General features: G+C 35.5%; 1 protein-coding gene across 9 annotated transcripts; it reads right to left on the reverse strand.

Moving 5' to 3' along the window:
• Positions 1-1,934: 1,934 nt before the first annotated feature.
• Positions 1,935-16,660, reverse strand: LOC108338290 (abscisic acid receptor PYL8). 9 transcript variants are annotated; one of them, XR_008250763.1, is made up of 6 exons: positions 16,266-16,660; positions 6,640-6,855; positions 5,225-5,532; positions 4,753-4,838; positions 4,477-4,586; positions 1,935-2,020 (listed from the first exon to the last, which is right to left on the reverse strand). XR_008250763.1 is itself a non-coding variant. In XM_017575078.2 (3 exons), exons 1-3 carry the CDS (start codon positions 16,395-16,397, stop codon positions 5,314-5,316), a joined length of 567 nt encoding a protein of 188 aa, XP_017430567.1. In that variant the 5' UTR covers positions 16,398-16,660; the 3' UTR covers positions 4,921-5,313. The 9 variants fall into 9 exon arrangements, 1 of the variants encoding a protein (XP_017430567.1); XR_008250760.1 differs by having other exon boundaries at positions 5,066-5,532; XR_008250761.1 differs by having other exon boundaries at positions 5,056-5,532.
• Between the last annotated feature and the right edge of the window lie 914 nt (positions 16,661-17,574).

Consider the following 17,574-nt stretch of genomic DNA (forward strand, 5'->3'; position numbering starts at 1 on the left):
TTTGCTGACTAACATCACACCTAATAATTAACTCAAAGAGGATAGAACCATAAATTTCCAAAGGCTTTACCACATCCACTACCCATTTAAATTAGTTAAGCAGAATTGTTGCACGAAATTTACTATTGAATAACATGATCTGTCATTTATATAATTTCGTTATTTATACATAACAATGCTACTTGAAAACTTTTTGATGTGAACAAGGGACATGGAGAAAACATTTAAATATTAATGTTAAATTAATTGTAGATAAACGAAGTAAATTAAACAATAGGAATGTATTTTGATGTAAAGTATTCAAAACATCTATATTGCATTATTGTTTAATGAATTCGTTATGGGAAATTTCTTTGTGAACTCTATGTTTCCTTCCCGTACCTTCATAGTTGTATGGAAATGACTATTTTCTCCTTAATAAATATTTTTAACACAGTCCAAATTAAATTATTTTTTTTAGATTTTACATTCCAAAATACATTTTAAAAAATTATACATTCAGAATTACGAAATTCGAAACATTTTCAAAACAAAAAATGTTTCAAATTACACCCTTCGAAATATATATAAAAATGAATAAATAATGTCTCGAATTGTGTGATTCGGAATTTATTTTCAAATTACATCAGCCAAAATATATTATTTATTCAAATATATTACTGTTGGTTTTCTTCCATTCATGTATTATTGATATTAATTTTTGTAATTGAGAAAATAAAGTAAATTGTTGTATGCCGCAATTGTGTGGAGAGTTTGAATTTTGTGAGCATGAATAATGTGTTGTAGGAAATACAAAACATGCTCAGTGAGGTAGGTGGGCCATTGTGATTTGTGATGAATTTACAGGGGTTGTCATTTGCCTTTGTAAGAGGATTTGCTTAAAGATCTCAACGAGGTAGTCAGCTTAGAAATGGGGTTGTTTTTGGACTTAGCATTGGAACTAGTATGAGTGGTGTCGTTTTGGGTGGTGGATGGGTCTTAGCGACAGCCATTGTCAGTGCTGTCTTCACTGGTGCACGAGAATATTTTGAATAGATTCGAGTTCCAGAATTATTGATGGAATGACACCACCTCCGCTCTATGTATCATGAGTCTGCTCAATGAGGGAATACGCTCAAAATTTTAGAAAGTGACGCCAAAAGGAACCGTCATGGAAGTCACTCGAAGAATAGACTTTTACATATGGAAAAATGTAATCCTTAATCTAAATGAACCGAAATGTAATTTTAGATTATAATTCAATGTAAATTTACATTATAGATTATACCATTTATAATAAAATTTACGTCTGGTTCTCTTTCAAATTTGTATTATGTATTATAGAATAAAATATGTAATTTGTATTTTAGAGTGTTTTTAAAATTTGTATTACAGATTATGTAATTGATAATGTAAATTTGCATTACAGTCAGAATACCTATAAATTGTATAATCTAAAACTATAATTTCAACATGAATATAATTGATATTATAAAAAGTATAGGATTCAAGAAGAAAATATGGGATGCAGGAAAAAATTCCCTTACTTATTTTTATTTGATCCTACACTACATAAATTCAAAATCTTCAAAAATTCGTTCAATATCAAATTTGCTAAAATGAATATTTATCTTAAGTTATATTATTTTTAGTAGAAAGTGATTTTTTTATTACCATGTCATTTTCACTAATAAAAAACAATTATTTTCAACAATGTTGTTCGACTTATAGTGTATATTAAAAATTCTCTTATATCGAAAATTAAGATAAGTCATTCAAACGTTCCCGTGCTTTTATAGAATTAACGAGTATAAATAATAGTTACATATTTAATGAAATTTCCTGTGCTTTAAAAGAATAATCTTTTGACCAATAAACTTGACTTGAAAATAAATAAACGACTTCACGTAATTTCGACGAATAAAAAACAACTAAATAATTTAAAAGTAGTCCTATAAAAAAAACGTTAGCATATTGAATCAGTAAAAACACCAGTACAGATACCTGCTCAACCAATACTAATAAAATAAAGGTTTAATTGCTTCCTTAGTCCTCAGTTTGGTTGAATTGTGTCAAATTCATCCTCATTTTTAAAAAAGTTTCATTTTCGTCCTCACGTGGTGTAAAAGTGTCAATTGAATCTAAACATAGGAAAAATTTGTGTCAATGTAATCATCTCCGTTAAATACAGACTAACTGTGTTAAGTGGTTGATTATTTGGCACTAGAGAATTAAAACGTGGCAAATGAGTTAAAACGTGGCAAATGAGTGACAGTAGTGGTAATGACGTGTGAATGAACTTTTGCACAAAAGCTCCAAACTTTTGCACCTCTCCAAGTACCCACTTACGCTTTCAGCGTTTCCGTCTAGCGTGGCGGTTCTGAAGCACTCAAGAGCGGAAGCATACCGGTTGAGGCAGAGCAAGATCTTACCTTTGCACAAAAGGGTCTTCGAATGCGTGACATCGAGTTCCAAAGCGTGGTCACAGTCCCGAAGGGCGCAGTGGAAGTCCTTCAACTTGGACCTCGCTTCTGCGCGATTGCACAAAGCTATGCAGAGGGATCTGCGAAGCTTTTGGTTTGGGAGAGAATGGGAGAGCGTTTGGGTGCAAAGGGTGATGAAATGGGAATAGGCTTCGATCGAGGCATTCCATTCTTCTCTGATGAAAAGCTCCGTGGCTTTGGATCTGAGTTGTTGCAACTGCTCATCTTCTTCTGCTGCCATTTCCAACTCCGGCTTTTTGGTCTATCAACAGCAACCCTTTGGCATCTCTTTTCAAATGGAGTTCCCTGTTTCAAAATTTTCCCCACTGTAACGGTCGTTTAATTTCACTTATTCTTTTTCTCTTTTTCTTTTCACTCTTTAGCATTTGACGTTGAAAAATGCAAACCAACCCCTCATGATTCTTTTCCCACTTAGAGCATCCACGTAAACCTCTCTTTTGCCACGTTTTAATTCTCTAGTGCCAAATAATCAGCCACTTAACACCGTTAGTGTGTATTTAACGGAGATGACTACATTGACACAAATTTTTTCTATGTTTGGATTCAATTGACACTTTTACACCACGTGAGGACGACAATGAAACTTTTTTAAAAATGAGGATGAATTTGACACAATTCAACCAAACTGGGGACAAAGAAAGCAATTAAACCTAAAATAAAACTGTAGCTTTGTAGTTCCAAAAGACCAAACACTAGTAAAAAATGGGATTTTTAACTCGTACATTATGACTCGGTTTTTGTTGAACCGAAGCATATGAAACGCGGTGGTAGGCTCGTAATTTTAAAAAGCATTATATGCCTCGGTTGATTAATAACCGGTGTCTAAAAAGAATACTGGTTCGGTTCCCAGAGTGAACCGAGGCATAATCTTCACGTAACACAGATATGGCATCGGTTGACATAGAGCCCGAGGCATATTGGGCTGGACTTAAATCGTGAAAAAGCTGGGTAGCCAAATCATTTCCCCAAAACACCTCTCCTCTTCTGCTGCAATCTTCTCCTGCGCGACGACCTCCTCTTCTCCTCCCCTTCTCATGCGATGTGCAACGACGGTGGACGCAGCGAGGCAGCACCAACGGTGGACGCAGCGGCAGCACCAACGGTGGACGCAGCGGCAGCGAGGACGCAGCGGCAGCGAGGACGCAGCGGCGAGGACGCGGCGGCGAGGACGCGGAGGGTAGATCTGGGCGGGTGGAGGTCAGATTTGGGAGGGTGGAGGTTAGAACTGAGCGGGTAGAGGTCAGATCTGGGCACATGGAGGGGCGGAGGGCAGATCTGTGACGAGCGGAGAACCACCCGAGGGGACGGCGGAGGGGGAGCAGAGGAAGTCAGTGACGGTGGCGAGGAGGGTGGGAACGATGGAGGATATGATGGCAAGCTTCGTGGGGACGGCGGAGGGGGAGCAGAGGAAGTCAGTGATGGTGGATGCTGGCAAGCTTCGTGGGGGAGATGGTGGTGGCCGGAGATGCTTCTGTTGGGGGAAGAACAGAGAAACCCATGTGCGAAGAGGAAGAAATTCGATCTAAAACGCTTCAGCTTAAGTCCATGTTCATCGCTGCTTCTGAGTTTCTGCTTCTGAGTTTCTGCTCATTGCTATTATCACTGGGTTGTAATTTTGACATTGATTGTTTATATGTATGAGCTCATTTGCTGCTTCTTTGTACAGATTTTTGATATTGATTGTTGTAGATATTGATTGTTGGAATACTGTGTCTTGATTGATTCCTGTTAGCGTTTTCTTGTTTGTTTTAGATTATTGAGCATTGGGAAATCTTGAGTTTACTTAGCACGATGAATGAACCGTCTGAATCCAAAAAAAACACACACGCAATTGCCTCGGTTATCTAAGAACCGAGGCATATTCCTATTTCGTTTTATCTCGGTCGATAACCGAAGCATAAAACTTAACCTTTTTACCTCGTCCGCATATGCCTCGGTTGTAGAACCGATGCCTATGAACATATAGAACCGGTGTCTTTACTCTTTATTGTACTAGTGAAAACACTACAGAAGATCTAATTTGTAAAATCTTGTATTGATTTTTCCAATTTATCTTCCAAAGAAAAATTCTTTCTTTTTTTCCTTCTCATTTCCACACCTCCCCTACAATAACCAATAGCAAAAGTCCTACGAAAACAGAAGGTAACAAAACAACACATTTATTTGTAATTAATTAATAAATATTTTTATTTGATCCATATCAATCATATTTCTAACCACTTCATATATGCAATTAAGAGTGCACAAGTTTAAACCTCGAATTATGTACCTCTGTTTTTCCGTTTCTTTTCCTATCGGTCAATCCTCTTGGGTTCCACAGAGCTTCTACAGCTCTCACTTCAGATGTTCGTCATCCTTCAAAACAGAAAAAGGGAAGAAAGTACAGAATTACCAAAGAGGAAAAGAACAAAAAACCAAAGCAATTGGAACTCCGGAATTATGTAATCTTCGCTAGATGTTTAATTTTTACTGCAATTAGAAACTACAGCTGACCAATGAAAATAATTTTAGACAAAGTTTCGCCACCGCCTATGTACAAAAAAGAACATACGAAAACGAAAAAAACACGAACATCGAAGCACCTGGTCCTTCACCTGTTACAGTAGTGGATTTAGTCACTTGTCTCAAAATATTGTTCTTTACTCCTAATAAAAGTAAACAACATATACGACAAAGATAATCAATAGAGCAAATAAATGAAAAACACTGCTACTCTATACTAATGGAAGCAGCATATTTGCCAGTCAGTCTCCTAAGCCTCCGAGATAGGAAAGCCACTGAAGCTTCATCCATGGCAGTCAAGTTCTCAGCAACTTCTGAACATAATCTCCTACATCCGATCAATTGGTTCAGTGCGATCTTGCACGGCAAGCCCTTCTGAGACATCAGCAAGTGATTTGAGATTGCATTTTATTAAGGCCTCCACGAAGTAGCAGGTCTCATCTTTCGTGTTGCCCTCAGGTATATCCACCACAAAAGATTCAATTACCAGTGTACCTGGCCTTCCATCAATGATTTCTGGGTGTAGAGACATGATAGAGGAGTAGTTCTGAAAAATACCAGATACAACTTAGGATAAAAGTTTATTCTTTGTCGGCTGAGAAGGATAAGATAATTTAATCATTTAGCCCAATTTCTCAGTAAGGCCAACCAAACAAAATTAATATAATGACTCATGCTGGACACAGTGCTATTTGCATCTCTCATACAGAAACATCACTTATTACAGACAGCAAATCATTCATAACCGTTAAGTTCCACATCATTTGCTCATCCTGACTTGTTTTTTTAACTCTAGTTCTTCAAGGAGGAATTTAACTGGTTGATAATGAAGCTTCTACCATAAATTATACACGCAGGATAGAAACCAGAACCAGCATAAGGAATTTCCGGAGAATTTCATTACCTCCAAACTGAAATAACAATTCCAAATTTCACAAATAGCTGTTTTCTGTTATCTAAATTGTTCAACAGAACTTGAAACATTTAAAATTAAATCAGGCTGCGCAATCCTCCAGCTCTGAAAAAAATAATAATCCCTGATACCCTATAACTACAGCAAAAAACAGCTAACCTTTCATTTTGATTTGGAAAGAAAAACTACTATAAAAAAAGAGAGTCTAGTATAAAAGACAACATGCATCAAAATAATTGAGTGAAGTTATCTTCACAAAGAAAGACAAATTTATAAGCAAACATGATTCGCAAGGCCCTAAATAAATGCCAGCATTTGCGATGTTAGTTAGACCTGAAAGTGTCTAACATATTATTGGAAGAATGTGTATATACACCAACTCATTCAATCAGTTAATAGAACTCAGCGCAATGTGTGGATCAAATCATCTAACAGAGGCTTCGCTGACAGCACCAAAATCACACTTAACAAATTAAAGATTTTTGGAGTGCCAGGAAAAGTAAAACGAAAACAACATTTTTCATACCTTCTAATTGTAAGATGATGAACTCAACTCACACTGAAATTGGCAGACGAGGTTGAACATAAAATATGGCTATGCAGAGAAGAAGAGAGCTCACTTCAAGGTATACAAATGAGTTTTTGGAAGAATGAAAACAGACTTAACAAAAGTAAATTCAAAATAACAAAAATAAAAATAAAAAGAAGAAATTCAGCAACGTTGTAAGGATGTATTCATACCCTCAGTCTATGATCACCACCAATAATCCTGATGCTGAGAATATGCTCATTGTCATCGAGGAGTTCCAATCTTTCTGTACTAGTAGTGGCTGGAAGCCCTGATTTAACATCGACTTCTCTCAGACTCCCAATCTCAAGGTCTCCCCTTACAACACATCTACTCACAAATGGCTTGTACTTTTGTGGTTGATCAAACCTCCTCACCAAGGACCATACCTAGAGAAAGACAATCTATGCACAATCAATAAACAATTTCAAGCAGATATGGTAGGTGCTGGCAGAGCATAAACATTAGCAATCTCAAACAAAAAGTGTTTCCACATTATACAAGACTAAAAAAATACTGTCAGGAACCACATGATACTCTAGATTCCAAAACAGAAGCAGTGAGGACCAGAAAATGGAACAAAATTACATTCACTTTGAATTTGTTAATCTTCACTTGGAAAAGTAACTATTGAACTATACCATTGTAATACACTTCTGCAAAAACAAAACTGTGTTAGATTATGCATTATATATAAACATAAATGTGTCCTGATTGAACCTACCAAACCAACAATAGCGTTTATGTTTATTTGTCAAAACCGTGCTGCTCATTATGTATATTTTAGGAAGTTTTTTATTTTCCTTATTATATTTTTAATCTTTATTAGAGATATATCTTGCTATTAAAACTAAGATTATGTATTTAAAAACAATCCCATAACTAAAGGGGTTTGTTTCCTCAGAATTAGTTCTCTATATTTCCTAAAATAAACAACAGGGTCATGTATTTATAGGTCCAATGACCTCATTATTGTAATATAGAAGAAATATATTATTCTTTTTAAAATTCTGAGCTGGTATCAGAACTCCTCATCTTTGGAAGTTTCTGACTCTGTCCATCAATTCTAAAACGCAACCTTCATTGTTGCGCCTCTTTGATACCTGCACTTAAACCTCCTGGACCTACAAAAGCTGCACTTGAATGTGCACCTCAACCTACACCCAAGCCTGCAGCTAATGCTGGTGGAAAATTTGAGAAAAATCTGATTTAGTTAAGGAGAGAAAAGGCCAAGAACCCAACCTACAACCACTACACAACGTAACAATTTCTAATCCTATAAGCTTTTATAATTCAAATGAGTTTTCAGAACCACAGATGGACCAAAACCTAGACCTTTCCATTGTCCTTAGAAAGAGAACCAGAACATGCAGCCAGGAAACCCAACAACCACTTTACCCTCTATCAAATTTGTTGTCCTTTGAAAAATTCTCCCCCACTCAACCTTTCTCACAAACCTAAACTCAATAACCACACCTTCCTTTGTATCTAAAGCATTATTTGACAAGAAAGGAAAACAAGCCATGGATGTGGAAATGGAGGCATTAAACGAGAACAAGACCAAGATCAAGGAACTTGCCACCTTACCAACACAAAAAAACCAGTAAGGTATAAGTGTGTATATACAGTGAATGTCATACTGCTGGGCCTATTGAACATTATAAGGCAATGTTAGTGGCCAAAGGATTCACTCAAACCTATGAAATGGATTACTTGGAGACATTTGCCGCAGTTGCTAAGATGAATACAGTTAGAGTAATATTGTCATTAGTAGCAAATCATGATTGGGATATGCAATAGTTAATGTGAAGAATGAATTCCTACATAGAGATCTTGATGAAGAAACATACATGGAGTTGCCATAGGCTATGAAGGACAAGTTGCTACTGGAACTGTTTGCAAGTTAAGAAAGACTTTGTACGGGCTTATAAAGAATAATAAAAAAGTAACAATAGATAAGTAACTGATGATAAAATAAATATAAAATATCTAAGATATCTAACCCTCCCTCACAAGTTGGTGCATATAAATTGTATCTACTAAACTTGTTACAAATATAATCAATTTTCGGTCCATGTAAAGAGTTAGTAAATTATATGCTAACTGATCACTAAAGTTAACGAACTCAATTTTGATATCTCTAGATACAATATTTTCTTGAATGAAATGACAATCAATTTCAATATACTTGAGAATTAAATTGTAAAATAATTCTAGAGGGCTTGATTGATCCCTCTCATAATCTTCTATATATAAAAATAAATTGACACAATATAATCATGATAAATAAAGTAACATAGACACAATATAATCATAATAAATAGGGTAACCTAGACACAATATAATCATGATAAATAGGGTAACCTAGACACAATATAATCATGATAAATAGGGTAACCCTAAACACAATATAATCATGATAAATAGGGTAACCCTAGACACAATATAATCATGATAAATAGAGTAAATATTCTAACACAATATAATCATGATAAATAGAGCATACAAATTGTATGTGCCAAGCTTGGAATAAATAAACTCAATCCAACCAAATCAACTTGTCTAAAATGTCGAGATAATAGACGTGGTAACTTTGGCTCCGAGCAAAATGCACATATGCTTTAGACCATCGAGAGAATGTCTATAAACCAAATTGGACTCACAAACTAGCGTAACCAAAAAGACTCCTCATAAGCTTATGAAGAATAATATTGGACAACCACAAAACTTCATCTAACACCATGAACCTTCAAGTAGGGTGACTTTGACAAAGTTGATTTCCATCAAAAGTGAATGCTGAGTGGTAGACAACGGCAAACTGCAAAGACTAGATTGCCATTAAATAAGGATGGGGCATGCATGGCTAAAAGTGACAAAAATGCAGGCACTGCTATCTCTGACTAGTTGGGGCCTGCAGTGGCTAAAAGCAAGGACTATCATCTCTGAGTAGTTGGGGCCTATAACTAGTGTCTGACTAGTGGCTGGAAACATACTCCACCTTACTGCAGGGACTAAATTGTTATTACTGACTGATGGGGCCTGCAGAGACTAAATTGCCATCACTAACTGATAGAGCTTGCAGAGACTAAATTGCTATCAAGTAAGGATGGGGCCTACAGTGGACAAAAACATACTGCAGGGACTAAACTGCCATCATTGATTGATGGGGGTCTGTAGTGACTGAAACATATTCCCCCTCACGGCGAATGCGGGAAACTATGAAGGTGGAATGTCATAATGGTCTCCTTTATTCATCAAAGCACCACTAGGGACCATGGTTGGATTGTGTTGAGAACTGTAAGGATGACAGATTCGAGGAACAAAGATTGAGACTTATGATGACATTAAAGGCCAAAGATAGGTTGGAGGTCCAAAGGTTTTGAGCTGACTCCCAAATGGTGATACTTATCACAAGAACTACGGGCTAAACAAACTAGACTCGGCTCAAGGAGAAAGTGACCAATAACGATTGAAGAAAAAAGTGACGAAGTGGCATCAAGAGCAGTCTGCTGACTTTGAAATCAGGAACCAAGGACGTATATGGACTCAACATGATTCGATGAGTCAAACAATGATGAAATAGAGATATGAAGGACTTAGGGTTCCAAAACAACCAAAGGAGAAAACCCTAGGTCTGAGTTACAACCACCAAAACTAAGAAACAAGGACCAAATTGCACTCAGGAGGCTCCGGCAAGACGAATGGCAGTGTAATTTCGACACCAGAAAGGTGGCGCGTGACAAACACACGCTGGAAGCTGATCGTAGAGAAGTCGTGCATGACGTTGCATGTGGAGGAGAATGAGGCAACGACAACCAGGGATGGGTCGCGCTCCTCGATGCGCACAAAACCCCTAACTTCGCCAGAGAAAACAAGACGGCAGCGGCGACGGAGGTTGAACAGATGTGGCGTACGTGGTGGTGCTTGGATGAGAACTAGCCCTTGACACAGGCAGGGTTGACCATGGCTCAAGGAGGCAATCCAGATCCATTGGTCGCCAGACTAAACTTTGGCGGTGGTCGGTGGCAGGCATTAGCGGACGTCGTCGGAATGACAGGAAACAGAGGTTGACGATGACAAACTTATGTGGGCAGCTCCTCACAGTGGAAAAATAGTGCCAACGGTAAATGGCACCAGACAACGACAAACGACACCAGATAGCGACAAACAGTGCTAGATAGCGACAAACAATGCCGGACGATTGTGGACAACAACTAGGGTTTGGAGATTAGATAGAAACCAGAACAGGACTGCTCATTGAGGTATTTAAGAAAAGATGAAATTTTTAAGGCCGCCGGTGGCAGCGGCCAAGGGCCATCGACGACAAAGGCAGAAAAGATTCAGACAACCTGCTCTAATACCAACTTGAGAATTAAACTATAAAATAATTCTAGAGGGCTTGATTGATCCCTCTCATAATCTTCTATTTATAAAAATAAATTGACACAATATAATCATGATAAATAGGGTAACATAGACACAATATAATCATGATAAATAGGGTAACCTAGACACAATATAATCATGATAAATAGGGTAACCTAGACACAATATAATCATGATAAATAGGGTAACCCAAGACAATATAATCATGATAAATAGGGTAAATATTCTAACAAATATGTTTGGTCCTCTCATGAAATACAAAATTAGAACTAATATGAAGAACAACCTAATTGTCACAAATACCATCAAGATCAACTTTGATAGCAAAAGCCCACTTGCAACCAATAACAAATTTTCCAGACGGTAATGGAATGAGCTCCCAAGTTCTAATATTTTGTAGAGCACTTGACAAATTTTGAAATGGTCACAAAAGAAATAGATGAAAAACATATATAAAAAGGTGAAAATAGTCTATGATAGCATAAAAAAATATAAAGTGGAGAGGGATTATGGGTAGAACGTATACCTTTGTGGAGGACAATTGGGAGATCAGACTAAGTTGTTGTAGCTCGAGGAGACACAGTAGTTGGCACTTATTTAATCACTTGGTGGTTTTTGAAGACGATGTCTATGACTATAAACTTGAAGTGGTGATGGAGAAGAATATGATAGTGGACTAGGTACAACTTGAGGAGCACAAATAAAGGAATATGAATTGTATTAAGAATATTGACTATATTAGACGAAAATATATCAGAAAAAGAAGGACCTTTAAAGTAAAAAGAAGACTCAGTGAAGGTGACATCTGCAGAAACAAAATAGCAGTTAAGAGAAGGAGAAAAACACTTCTGTCCTTTTTGTGATCTAGTAAATCTTAAAACAACACTTTTGTATGATCGAGGGGATAACTTATCAAGACCAAAACTAAAATTATGAACATAACCTGACTTTTAGAAATAAGAGATGAAGAGTTTCATGGGAAAATAAAATAGAACGAGGTATTTTATTGTCTAAAACAGAAGAGGACATGGAATTGATGAGATAACATGAAGTAAGAATAACATCACCCAAAAAAATTGAAGAACCTCACCATAAATTAAAAGAGTGCGTGTTTTTCAATAAGTTGTCTAAAACTGAGGAGGGCATGCGCTTGATGAGATAACATGCACTAAAAATAACATCACCCTTAAAATATTGAGGAACCTCACCATGAATTAAAAAAGTGCGAGTTGTTTCAATAAGTTTCTATTTTTTCACTCAACCACCCCCATTTTGCTGAAGAGTATAAGAACATGAAGTTTGATAGAGAATGTCACGAGAATCCATAAATTGTTTAAAAGAATGTGAAAGATATTCGCAGCCATTGTCACTTTGCAAAGTTCAAATAGAAACACCAAACTGAGTTTTAATTTCATTAAAAAAGATTAAAATATATAAACTAATTAAGAATGATTTTTCATTAAAAACAACCAAGTACACCTTGCATAATCATCCATAAAAGTAACAAAATATTGAAAATCTAAATTACACTTAACACGACTAGGTCCCCAAATGTCAGAGTGAACTAAGACAAAAGGGCATGAAGCACGTTGTGAGACACTGTGAGGAAAGGAACTACAACTATGCTTGCCTAACTAACACGACTCACACACCAAACTAGATAACTTGGATAAGTTGTTGCAATTTAGCAAGACTGAACATGAAAAAGAGAAGGAGATTCCATAACTATGCTAACATGTGTAGAAGGACGAAGATGATAAAGACCATGAGACAAACAAACAAAATCTTTGGTAAAAGAAACAACATAGTTAAGAGTACATATTAGACAACTAATGGATAATAAGTTAAAAGGAGCCCTGGAAACATAAAGAACATCATCAATGGATAAAAAAGGAGAAAGGTTAAAAGTCCCGATACTAAGTGCTAAAACCCTAGATCCATCAACTATTGTAACAAAAGGTACATTATCTAGAAAGGATAAAGAGGAAAACAAATATTTGTTATCAGTAATATGCCTTGTGCTCTTGAGTCAAGAACCCAAGGACCAAGAGAAGAAGATTGAGTTAGACCAACAAAAGATGTACCTGTATGTGCTACATAAATAGTGCTCTTGATCCTCATACCATTTGAGAGTTACTGATAGTAACATATTTATCGATGATATCATATGAAGAAGGATTCATAAGAGGTGATTGGAGGACGTCCATGTAATGCATAACATTTTGTCAATATTGTAGACTAACTTGCCATAGTGGTCATACTTGTGACATCTTTTTCCGAGCTTGCGAGAGGATTGTGATCATCACATTGAGATGCTTATGTAGAGGAATCATCAACAAAAGTAGGTGTATCATTGATGGGTGTATTTGGTAAATGCAAAGGAGTGGACGACGCACATGCCACCACGCATGGCTAGAAAAGATGGTGGCTATAAACTTTGACCAGTGTGTGGAAGTGTGTTTGGACTCCAATGGTGACGGTTGTAGTGGACATGGCAACACAATTTTTTCAAAAGAACCTTATGCTCTAGATACCATATTGAATATATGAAAAACTATATAAGATTAATCTCCCTTGTATAGAGAATATACATAGGGTACTTTATTTTTATAATGAAGAAAATATGAGCTAAGCCCCAAGATACAAACTAAAGACTAATAACAAAGTAACTAAAGATAAGTAACTAAAGATAAAAGATAAATATAAGATATCTAAGATATCTAATAATCTAAGATATTAACAAGTATGAATTACAAACAAAGTCTAGGGGATCACACTCTATTCATCAAACATTCAATTTCAATGGGTGTAAAAATATTGTTGGTGGACATTAATGATATTTGATATGATAGTAATTGGGGATTGCAAAAAGGAGTAGCAAATGTTAAGTCAATGCCTCGCCACAAAATATGAGATTAAGACACTAGGAAGACTTCAATATTTTTTGGGAATTGAAGTGGCTTATTCCAAAAGAGAAATATTCATATCTCAACAAATGTAGTTGATTTGATTAAAGAAACAGGGAAGACAACCTACATACTAGCTAGTACTCCAATTGATCCAAGCATGAATTTGAGAACTATAGAAGAGGATATTGCGATGGACAAAGAATTGTATCAAAGACTTATTGGCAAACTTATTTACTAATCTCACACTAGGCCAAACATTGTTTTTACTGTGAGTCTAGTAAGCCAATTTATGCACCAACCACAGGAGGCTCATTTACAACCTGCTCTTAGAATTGTTCAATATTTAAAAGGGACTCCAGGGAGAAGAATTTTATTTAAATGAAACAAGAGTGTAAGTCTTGAAGCATATACGGATGTAGACTATGGGGGTCAGTTGTGGATAAGAGATCAACTAGTGGATATTTAGTGTGTGATGAATATTACTCTCACACCTATTCTTCGAAGATGTCTGCTGGTTTTTCTTGACATTTTGGTTTAGAGTAAATTATAGGATGAACACCTACATCATATGAAATAGATTTTGGCCTGGTCACTTGATCAATCCTTCTTTGCTAATCAAAAGATGTGTAGTTTTGGTAAAACAAAAATTGAAATAGTACAAAACAGAAAATCTTTCTGAGATGATGAATAAGTCCACACTATAAAAGGCAAAAATATAGCAATAACAAAGAATACATTGAATCATAATATATGTGATATGAGGGAAGAAACCAGAGTTATCCTACTCTAATACGAATAAAAAAGTGGATATCAACACCTTCAAGAATAAGAGTGGCAGCAAATTCACATAGTTCTGAATCCACTTTCAACAAGGGTAGTAATGAGGTGAAGGCAATCAATGAGGGGCATAATAGAGGAAATTTTGAACAGTTAATGCATTTGGAACTGCAAGAGATAATCAAAAAAGAAAATCATGTTTGCAGGTGGCACTATGTTATTCAGACAAACCAGAAATGCCTAAAATTCCTACCAGAGCAGTTCACCAAAAAAGACCAATCTAGATGAGAGCTACAAAATCGATTTGCTATGATTCTAAAATTTGTTATAAACCAAGGAAAGACAACTTAGCGACCAATGCTTTTTCTCAATGTTCTTCTATTCCAGCATTATATCTATGGTAAAAATGGAAGGATAGCATGGTTGGGAGAAAGAAGTTCAAAAGGATCCTAAAGATTTTGTCCCGAACAGCAATCCATCCAAACTAATAAGGTCAAGAAAGGTCGTTTGTACTAAAAAGGCAGATTAGTACTCCTGAGAAATTTTGTGAGAATCCCTACTTAAAAGAATTTCATAACTCATATTGGGGGCACTCAAGGTCTTTCAGAACTTATAAACGAATAGCTAGATTTATTTACCAGATGGGTATGAGGACCAATATTAAAGAGTATGTAGCTTCTTGTGATATATGCCAGAGAAATTAGTCCAATACACAATCTCAAGTAACCTCTCCCTATTCCAAATAAAAGTTGTGTTGACACATCAATTGACTTTATAGGTGGCCTTCCATAACTCAAGGAAAAGATTATATTCTAGTGGTAGTGGATCAACTAACTAAATTGTTCATTCCTTTGCACTGACACCCTTTCTCAAACAAGACTATAGTGGAACTGCTTCTTAAGAAAGTGGTTCATTTGCATGGATTTCCATCCACCATTGTTTCACATCAAGACCAGCTTGGCATGAGTAGCTTTTAGAAAGTACTCTTTAGGCTAAAACCAACTCAGCTTCGCATGAATATGGCTTTTCATCCACAAACTAATGGACAAGTAAGAAGAGCATTAATTGGTCTGAATTAATGAACTGTAACTGCTACCTGCAAGGACAAGGAAAGAGGTCTGGAATAAACATCTCACTAGAATAACAATGTCTTTATTTCATATTCTGACCTCGGATATGCATATATTTGGGTATTTTTACTGGAAGAAGAACTATTTCCCCCCTCAGAAGCTTTCTCAGGGCAGAGCAGTTCTTTTTCTCCAAAACAAATTAAACCAAATATGCATTAGATCACTTCCTACCTATTCTCCTAACACACATTCGTTTCCGAAATCTTAAAAACAGGATCCGATCAAACGGTATTGATAGATAGATCAACCACAGAAACAACACAGAACAAGTTCCAAAATCAGCTAAGCTTTGAAGCATAACCCCCACACTCCGCATCCAAACTACCATTTATCCCTCGAAATAAACAAACAATAAACAATTCCTCGTAAATCAAACTCAAAACAGCAACACCGTTGAAAAAGTTTAGAAAAAAAGCTGACACATGATGCTCAAATATTCCAATAACGGTTACGAATATTCAACCCGATCTCATTGATGTATACAGAAAACGAAAAAAATCTTCGCAAGACACATCCGACCGCCCTACTGAGTGAGACTAACACACAAATATTCAATAAATAGTTAGAAATATTAAAAAACATTAAAAAAAAAAAGACCTGAGGAACCGGTGCTCTTATATGTTTAACAAGCGCAGAGCCACACTGATTCTCACCAGGCTCGTGCCTGTGGTGTCGTCTAATGTGCTCCATCTCCACGTTGCTCAATCCTCCATTCCCAATCTCATTCATTTTGTTCTCCTCTCTCTCTTCAACGCAAAAGCCAAATCTCAAAACGTTCTGTTTCTAGTTTCCAACCGCTACAATCGCCAACGTCACCATGGGACTGCGATGCGGAACCGATAGGCGGCGAAGAATTCCCATCGCCGTCCGACGAGGCTCACCGGTTAGAAAAACGAAGAAAGTGATGGCCGTGAGCGTCAGAGACACCACCGCGGATCATGGATGGGAAACTTCTCCTACCGAACCTCTTTATTGTTGTCCCAAATAACTAAAATACTAAAATATCACTTGCTAAATGATAAATAATTTAAAATGTAAAAACATAAGATTAGATAAATAGTAAATATCGCCGTAGAACTTTGAAAAAATCATACCATTTTCAGTCATTATTTGATTAAGCTTATAATATCTATATTTACATATTTAATATTTCTTTAGTACGAAGAAACGCATTTTCACATATGCGTATTTGAATTGTTATTATATAAAGATAATAGAATTTTTAAAATATATATAATTTTATAAAAATGATATTAAATATTATATATATATATATATATATATATATATATATATATATATATAATATTCCATAAGAATATCATTAAAATAATATAGGTAATTATTTTAAAATAAAAAAAATTGTTTTATATTTATACAAAAATAAAATTATCTAATTAAAAAATAAAAATTGTGAAAAATTGTATTTTGTAACATTTCAAAATCTATAGTTTTAATACTATTAGAAATTATTATATCTTTAGTGGACACTTAACTAAAAGAAAACATAAAATATTATAATTAAAATTATACAAAAATATAATTATAATTAAACTTTATATACAATATATCTTATATTAAGAATATTTATAAGTAAACTAAAGATTCATAAAAAAAACAAGCTATTTTAGTTATCTATGTATAAGTATTCTCATCACTTACCTGCTCATTAAAATATTTTTCTCTACTCACACCAATCAAGTGATCATTATAAAAGAGAAATAATCAATCAAACAAACAAACAAAATCAATAGTAAACTAATTTATAAAAGACTCAAACATGCAATTCAATTAAGTCATAAATATAACAATTTCATTCCCAAAATCCATCAAAACCTCAATATATAGCTAGATATATTGGTGTCAAACTCTTCGGGACCTACACATGTGTGGTGGAACAACTTAC

The sequence above is a fragment of the Vigna angularis genome, chromosome 7 (genome assembly GCF_016808095.1).
Source record: "Vigna angularis cultivar LongXiaoDou No.4 chromosome 7, ASM1680809v1, whole genome shotgun sequence".
NCBI lineage: Eukaryota > Viridiplantae > Streptophyta > Magnoliopsida > Fabales > Fabaceae > Vigna > Vigna angularis.